This window comes from Argiope bruennichi, chromosome 6 (assembly GCF_947563725.1).
Source record: "Argiope bruennichi chromosome 6, qqArgBrue1.1, whole genome shotgun sequence".
Taxonomy (NCBI): domain Eukaryota; kingdom Metazoa; phylum Arthropoda; class Arachnida; order Araneae; family Araneidae; genus Argiope; species Argiope bruennichi.
This window is the reverse complement of record NC_079156.1, coordinates 29,792,174-29,800,744: the sequence shown is the minus strand read 5'-3', so window position 1 is coordinate 29,800,744 and position 8,571 is coordinate 29,792,174. Positions and strand designations below refer to the sequence as shown.

General features: G+C 39.7%; 1 protein-coding gene across 1 annotated transcript; it reads right to left on the bottom strand.

The window, feature by feature from the left end:
- Positions 1-3,585: 3,585 nt before the first annotated feature.
- Positions 3,586-4,794, bottom strand: LOC129971695 (uncharacterized). The gene has a single exon (XM_056085672.1). The coding sequence runs from the start codon at positions 4,792-4,794 to the stop codon at positions 3,586-3,588; it is 1,209 nt and encodes a 402-aa protein (XP_055941647.1).
- Between the last annotated feature and the right edge of the window lie 3,777 nt (positions 4,795-8,571).

Sequence of the window (8,571 nt, the reverse complement as noted above, 5' to 3'; positions counted from 1 at the left end):
ACGATCGTAAGCTTTCTCTGTGTCAAAAAAAAAAAAAAAAAATAGCTACGGTATGCTGTCTGCGAACAAACGAATTTCGAATTTCTGTTTCCAAGGCGAGCAAGTTATAGATTGTTGAACGTCCCTCTCTAAACCCGCTTTGGAAGGGACTAAGACATTTATTAGTTTCCAAGTAAAAAATTAAACGCTTGTTGACCATCTTCTCGAGGACCTTACATAGACAGTTAGTAAGTGCAATCGGACGGTAGTTGCATGGGTTTGATGGCTCTTTTCCAGGTTTAAGAATAGGTATTATAATAGCCTCTTGCCAGGATGATGGGAAAGATTGCTCATGCCAAATTCTATTATAGAGAAATAGTAGATTGCGTAAAGATATATTAGACAGATGTTGTATCATAGGGTAACTGATATTGTCGGGACCTGGAGATGATTTACGGATTTCAGAGAGACATCTTTTTAATTCAGGAAAAGTGAAATCTGTATTGTAAGGAGCAAATGGAGAAGAATGAAAATTAATTATTTACTTTTCAGCTGTAAATTTATGGCGAACAAACGCAGTTGAATAATTATTACTATTTGATGTTTTAGCTAATTCTGAAGCAATGCAATTAGCAACGTCTTTTAGAGATGAAACAGAGATTCCATTAGTATAGAGAATTCTTATATTGTTAGATTTGTATATGCCGCAGGTTTTCTTTACTCTCTCCCATAGTTTTTTGCTAGATATGTTGGAATTAATACTGCTAATGTATCTTTCCCATGACTCCCGTTTACTTCGTCGTTGTATTCTTCTCGAGTTGGCCTTTGCTTGCTTGTAACTAATTAAGTTCGCCGTGGTTGGGTTTCTTCGGAATCGACTCCAGGCCTTTCTTTGCCTCTTGTATGCCTCGCGGCAATCCTCATTCCACCATACCTTCCTTTGTCTTTTAAAATTATTGGAGCTTTTAGGAATTGAATTATCGGCTGCAGCAATTATCACTTCAGTGACATTTTTGATAGCAGCATCTATACTATTGTTAGTGATCATCTCTTTAGTTATATTTGCCCTTAACTGAAATTCTACCCAATTCGCTGCTTTAAAGTTATATTTCAGTGTGCGATGAGTTAAAGGTGTTTGTTATCAGAAATAATTAAAGGAAAATGATCGCTATTGTGAAGGTTATTGGCAACATGGAGTGTAAGATGAGGCAGAAGGGTTGGAGAACATATTGCAAGGTCTACAGAGTGAAAAGTTCTAGTTGGCTCGTGAAAATAAGTGTGTTCGTCATTATTAAGCAGACAAAGACTGTAATCATCTAATAATTTTTCAATTTGTTTGCCTCTTGTGTTTGCATCAGTATTACCCCAAAGTTGGCTGTGTCCATTCATATCACCAAGGATGATGAATGGTTCCAGTAGCTGGGAAATAAGATTATTCAGCTTATTTTGTTCAACAGGAGTATTTGGTGGAAGATATAAACTGCATACTGTGAATAAGGAATGGGTATGGATTTGAACTGCTATTGCCTGCAAAGAGGTATTTAATGCTAGTGGAGATGAAGGAAAAGAGCTCGAGATCAGCAAAGCTACCCCACCCGAAGCTCTATCGCCTGTACCATTTTTTTGCAAGTTCATAATGCTTTATTGGAATTGTGTTGTTAGGCTTTAAATAGGTTTCCTGGAGAGCAATAATGGAAGGTTGGTGTACATTGATGATGTCCTTAAGGTCTGAAATCTTATTTTTAATTCCTCGGCAGTTCCAAGAGACAATATTGGCCATGCAAAAAAATTAAAACACAAAGCAAATGAGTAAGGAGACCGTAATGAAGTATCAGTTTCACTAGCTGAGGACAGAATGTCGTCATCTGATGGATGTATGTTGATAATTGAATCGGCATTTTTTGCGTCTTCTGTTTTTCCCATTTTTTTCAAGAAATCATCTTTAATTTTTGGTTGATTTTGTAAAAATTTATCTTTTTTTAAAGCGGCAAGACGAGCCTTTTTAGTTGCTTTAGTTTCCTTTACTCGGTCAGGTTTTTTGTTGTTTTTTGCTTTATTTACTTGTTTTTGTGTTGGGGAGGATGACGCATGTTTTAAAAGAGAAGCATCGGAAGGAATTTTCATTGGAATAGGTGGCGCTTTTATGGATTGTGATGAGTTAGACGGTACAGGTGTCCTCGATGCATTTGAATGGGATGAAATTCCTGTTTCTGTATTATTTGGGTTTGGAATATGTCCGCAATTTGTACATTGTTTAATAACTGATGAATATGTAATTCCTGGTTTGGGAGTACGTTCTGTAATTATTTTTCTGGCTTCTGCAAACGAAATATTTTTCTTCATTTTAAGAATCAGAATTTCTTTTTCCAAGGCCCATTTAGGACAAGATCTTGAAAAGGCTGGGTGAGCACTTTCACAATTCCTACATTTAATTTCCTCCGAGATACATTCTGAAGAATCGTGTCCAGGAACGGAGCATTTGGCACATATTTTTGTACCTCTGCAAGCTTGTTGCGAGTGTCCGAATCTTTGCCACTTAAAGCATCTGACTGGATTAGGAATATAGGGTTTGATAGGGCATCTTAAATAACCCGCCTTTATTGACTTTGGTAATTCTGTGGTGGAAAAAGTTAGAACGACATGTTGAGTAGGGATTAATTTACCATCACGTTTGATGTGAATACGACGAGCTCCACAAACTTTTTGATCAGACAATTCATTTACAAGTTCAGATTCTGTATGGTTTTTGAGACCGCGTTCGGATATTACTCCGCGTGAAAAGTTCAGATTACTATGTACAGAAACGTTGACTTTAATATTTCCTAATGCTGTTAATTTGCTTAGAGTTGCTGCTTGGGTAGGATTAGATACTTCGATGAGTAAATCCCCAGATTTCAGTTTTTTTACATTTTTTACTTCTCCAATATGAGATAAAATGAGCTTGTGAACTATAAAAGTTGAGATTTCATGAAACGTATCTGTTGTTGACATGATGAAAAATTTTGTATCAGCAGTGACTATGGTGCAGTTAGAAGGACCCATACAAAAGGGAAAGAAATTCGGGTCCCAACGGCACCGCCCACCACGGAGCCCAACAAGGGAAGGCAGCCACCGGCTCTAGATCTTACCAGCCTCGGCGCTTACCTTGGTGCTAGCTAGGACCTATACGCTAAGAGCCACTTCCAGGAACGTCTACCACCCTTAACGCAGAGCCCCAGAAGATGACCCCTTCGCTTGATCCCCTTGAGCAGACCAGCCAAATGGCTGGGATACCAGCCGATTGATACACCGGGGACCGAAATGTACCACCCGTCTAATGGGTCGCCACGCACGGCAAACACGTGGGGTTTTTGGCTGTCCATGAGAAGCAAGAAGCAAACAGAGCGGCAACAGCTTCTCATGGAGAGCTCCCTCGCTTGCCGTCGAGGGAAAGAAAAAACAAAGGTGACAGCAGAAGGCGCAGAGGAGAGTAAACCTAAAGGGAGTATAGATCCCTGGGTACCTCGGGATTGGGACACCCGTACTCACCTATAGTAGGTGAGCCCCTGAGGGCATGAGAAATCTTGTAACGAATGCCACGACAATTCCAGGAAAGGAAAGAACACATTAAGAATTATTTGGGGAATTTTTATTATCATTCGTAGGCGGAGTTGCAGAAGCATCACAACTCATCTGAAAATCATCTTCCTCCTCGGAGGGATGGAGTCGCAATAATTCCGGACTCTTCGGCTGACCACCGAATAAGGAAGTTAGGTCTTTACGAACAAGGCCAGATTTTGCCATATCCAAGGCAAGAGATTTTTTGGTAGAAAGAGCTAAGGTAATGTCTTTAGAAGAACGACCTGTTTTTGAAAGTTTCAGTGCCAGTGATTTCTGTGATTTTGAAACTTTTTTCCTCTTTGGTTTTAACTTGTGTGGTGAACCAGCATCTGAAGCATCTAATTCAGTTGCTAGCTGATTATTAGAAAGGGAAATACCTACACACGATTTATCCTGTGCATTTCCAGGAGTGAAAGGAGTTATTACCTTTGCCGCTTTTGCATAACTAATGCCAGCCGGTGGTAGACGGGCTTTCACAATCCTTTTTGCTTCCGGATAAGATATTTGATTCTTAACCTTGACAGAGAGTACTTCCTTTTCTAATTGCCAGATAGGGCAAGTGCGGGAAAAGGAGCTATGCTCTCCTTTACAGTTAACGCATTTTTCATTTACAGTGCAATCAATGCTCTCATGCCCGGCCTCAGCACAACGGGCACAGGTAAGAGTACCTCGGCAAGTAGATTTGGAGTGATCTATGCGCTGGCACTGAAAGCAACGAAGTGGGTTTGGTATGTATGGTCTGACAGCTAATAGCATGTAACCCGCCTTAATAAATTCGGGTGTCTTTGGAAAGTGGAATGTCAGAATAAGGTGTTTGGTCTTCATAACATTACCATTCCTTTTAATTGTTATTCGCCGGACTTCCGTAACGCCTTGGTTTCGTAATTCTTTTAAAATTTCGTCAGTCTCCTCATTATACAGCTCTCCACAAGTAATAACTCCTTTAGAAGAGTTCAGAGATCTGTGTGCACTAACAGTGACAGGTATCGTTGACAGAGATTTAATTTTCAAAATTTTTTGAGCTTGTTTCTTATTGGCTACTTCAACAAGTAAATCGCCAGAGCGAATTTTCCTTATTGCTTTAGCTTCACCGATATGCCCAGATATAGCCTTTTCAACTAGAAATGGTGACACACCGTGAAATGTTTCATTTTCAGATGATACACGACTAATTATGAAAAACGATGGTGATGGAATTTGATTTTGAGGCCCCATACGATATTGCGAATGATTCGGGCCCGACGGCACCGCCCACCACGGAGCCCAACAAGGGAAGGCAGCCACCGGCTCTGGCCATTCCCAGCCTCGGCGCTTACCTTGATGCTAGCCGGAACCTATACGCACGGAGTTACCCCCGGGGAGAGTGACCACCTTTAACGCCAAGCCCAAGGAGTAACCCCTTCGCTTGATCCCTAGCAGACTAGCCACTAAGGTGACTAGCTACCAGCCGATTGATGCACAGGGAACCACAGTGCACCACCCGTCTTTCAAATGGGTCGCCACGCACGGCAAACACGCGGGGTTTTGGCTGTCCATGAGAAGCAAGAAGCAAACAGAGCGGCGACAGCTTCTCATGGAGAGCTCCCTCGCTTGCCGTCGAGGGAAAGAAAAAAAGGCAACAGCAGAAGGCGCAGAGGAGAGTAAACCTAAAGGGAGTAAAAGATCCCTGGGTACCTCGGGATTGGGACACCCGTACTCACCTAAAGAAGGTGAGCCCCTGAGGGGGAGCAAAAATAGAACCTGCTGTCGGAAGGGGACCTTCCTCTTTAAGTCGGCAATGAAGTACAAAGAGTATATTCAAGTTTTCTTCATTACCTTATTTACGATTTTCATTTCAAAAGTCAGTGTTTTCTTCCAACCAGGAAGAAGCATTTCTTTCGTGCTTCAGAAAAAAGAAATAAAGCATTTTTAAACAGTGGACTCAAAACAAAGATTTTTTTATAATATCCACTACTGTAACATTCATCCATGAATTCTTTCCAGAAATCAAGACATGAATATTCCAAGCATGGAATCGAGTCTCCAGGCCGAAGGGAATCAAAAACTATTTAAAATGGTAAGGTTGGTTGGTTTATTCGGGTTTAATGGCGCAAGAGCCAAAGGTAGGCTATACTGCGCCAATCGTATGGTTTGAGATGATATCACGTGAGAAATTTAAAATTACATTAAAGATCAGGTCAGTAAAACAGCAACAATCAAAACATGAGACAAGTTAAGCAAAACAAGTTTTAATCTATATAAAATGATAAAATCCAATAGCTTTTAAAAAGTTAAAAATATACAGATGGGGAGGTTCTCCCACTAATTCTCGTATGTTAAGTGAAGTTGAGTTAAAATATTTAATGCGATGAGAATTTAAATTGGGGCACTCAGCTAGGATATGCGCAACAGTAAAATCAACATTACATGATAGGCATCTGGGCGCTCTCTCAACAAATAATAGACATTTATGAGTGAAACGAGTATGACCGATGCGAAGTCGAGTCAGTTTCACGTCGGCAGTTCTTATTGAAACAATGGGCCACAAATGAATATGCGGTTTAATGAAATGAAGCTTATTATAGAACTCCAGATCCCAAGACTCCTGCCGGAGGAAATGTATATAATGAATAATTCTAAGTTTTGAATCCCGATATGGAATTGATGTCTGCCATAAACTAGAAGCTGCTTTGGCAGCGCAATCAACGTCTTCATTGCCCAAAATTCCAACGTGACCAGGAACCCAGCAGAATAAAACTAAAAAGTCCCTGGTCTGAAGTATTTGCAAGCAACATCAAATATCTACTGTCACAGGATGCATCAATTTACCAGGGTGGGATAATATCTCCAAAACACTCATGCTGTCTGTATATAAAATATATTTACGCCCATCAGAAACTGCAATTTTCTGAAGAGCGCAAAAAACTGCTACAAGTACCGCTGTCAAAACCGAGCGAAAGTTGTGCAAACGGTAACTGTAGATTTTTTGTAAAAATTTAATTCCGCAGCCAACATAACTCTCCGATTTTGAGCCATCAGTAAAAATAGGTTCGTATAACGAAAACTGATTCCTGTGAGAGGCAAAGAGTTTTTGAAATATGACGGGTGCTGTGGAAGATTTATCGAATGTATAAAAGGGTTTATAATGTACGAAAAGACAGGGACATCCCAAGGTGGAATGACATAGAATTCTGCTTGTTTAATTTGTATGTTACTAAGACCTGCATCAGCAATAATCGTTTGAATTCTCTCACAAAAGGGGAGAATATTGAAGGGGCGAGCATTGTAAAGTCTACGAAGACCAATGGGAATTGTTATTGGCCTTAGTGGATGATTAGAAACCGACTGGATCCAAAGATAGTACTGAGCCGAGAGCATTTTACGTCTTAAGTGTAATGGTAACTGATGGCAGATGACAAAGACTTTGTACGGGCGAGGTTCTGAAGGCACCACAACAGATTCTCAAGGCAGAATGATGTACAGTGTCCAATTTGCGTAGAACAGTGGGTCGAGCCGAGCCATACACAGCACATCCATAATCAAGGCGGGATAATATTATTGCTTGATAAATCCTCAGCAGACAAGTGTGATCTGCAACCCCACGTCGTTGTCGAAAGAACTTGAAGGATATTGAGAAGCGATTCGCATTTCTTCCGTAATTTCAAAATATGTGGAAGAAAGGCGAGTTTCTTATCAAATATCACTCCCAGAAGTTGGTTAGTTGTTTGTTTTATTGGCACAAGAGCCAATATATCACTCCCAGAAATTGCATGTCTGTAACTACAGGAATGTCCACATTACCAATGCGAATTATAGGATCTGGATGTATACCCGTTTTCCGACAGAAGTGGACACAGCGGCTCTTTTCAGCAGAAAGAGTGTGGCCATTCTCGTTACACCATATCATTAACTTATTCACAGCATGCTGAAGCTGTCGCTCAATTAAATGTATACTAGAGTCCTGACAAGGTATCTGAAGATCATCAACATACAAAGTGCCCTTAACAGATGGAGGTAATTGGTCTAAAATCTGACTAAGATGAAGGATAAAAAGTGTCACACTGAGGACGCTTCCTTGAGAGACACCCTCAGCTTGAATAAAATGGCTGGAATAAGAATTTCCAATACGTACTCTAAAAATGCGAGAGGATAAAAAATTTTGAATAAAAATCGGCAAATTGCCATAAAAATCAAACTTTAAAAGTGATCGAAGAATACCATAACGCCAGGCTCGATCATAAGCCTTTTCTATGTCAAAGAAGATAGAAACAAGATGATTCCGTCTTACAAAGGCATTACGTATTTCAGTTTCCAGAAGCACGAGATTGTCTATTGTAGACCGGCCCTACGGAAACCACTTTGTAAAGGAGGAATTAAAATGGTAAGAAATTGTGTGTATGTGATAATAAGTGCAGAAAAAGTTTTCATGATATTTTTTTTTCCGGAAACAGAATCACGCTGATGCGTCTGCTATTTAATTGTTACTCTGACAACGCCTTTGAAAAGAAAACGAAAAACAATTCTACATTGGGCTTTTTTTTTGCAATACCCATGAAGTAATTTGTAAAGATCATCATATAAACAAGCAGTTTATACAGAACTTGTTACTGCAGAAGAACTTCAACCCTTTGGATACACATTTATTAAAAAAAATTTTGCACTTGGAACATATTTCATTCTGTGGGCAAGTAAAAGAGATTTTATGCAAGCATTAATTTTGTATTATTCATTATATATACTCGTCTCAGCTTCAATGACGTATCGGTTGGTTGGTTGGTTAATTGGATTTTTCTGGCGCAAGAGCCATGTTTGGCTATGCTGCGCCAAGCTTATGGTAGATAAACACTATACTGCGCTAGACATATGGTATTAAAAAATATGTCAAGTACAATTCAGGCATACAATTTAAAATTACAAATTCTCGTGATAAAATGAAAGACAGATAATGAATAGTATCAGTATTCTCAAAAAGGGAAATTATATCCCAGAAAGGAAGATTTTCCAAAAATGTTA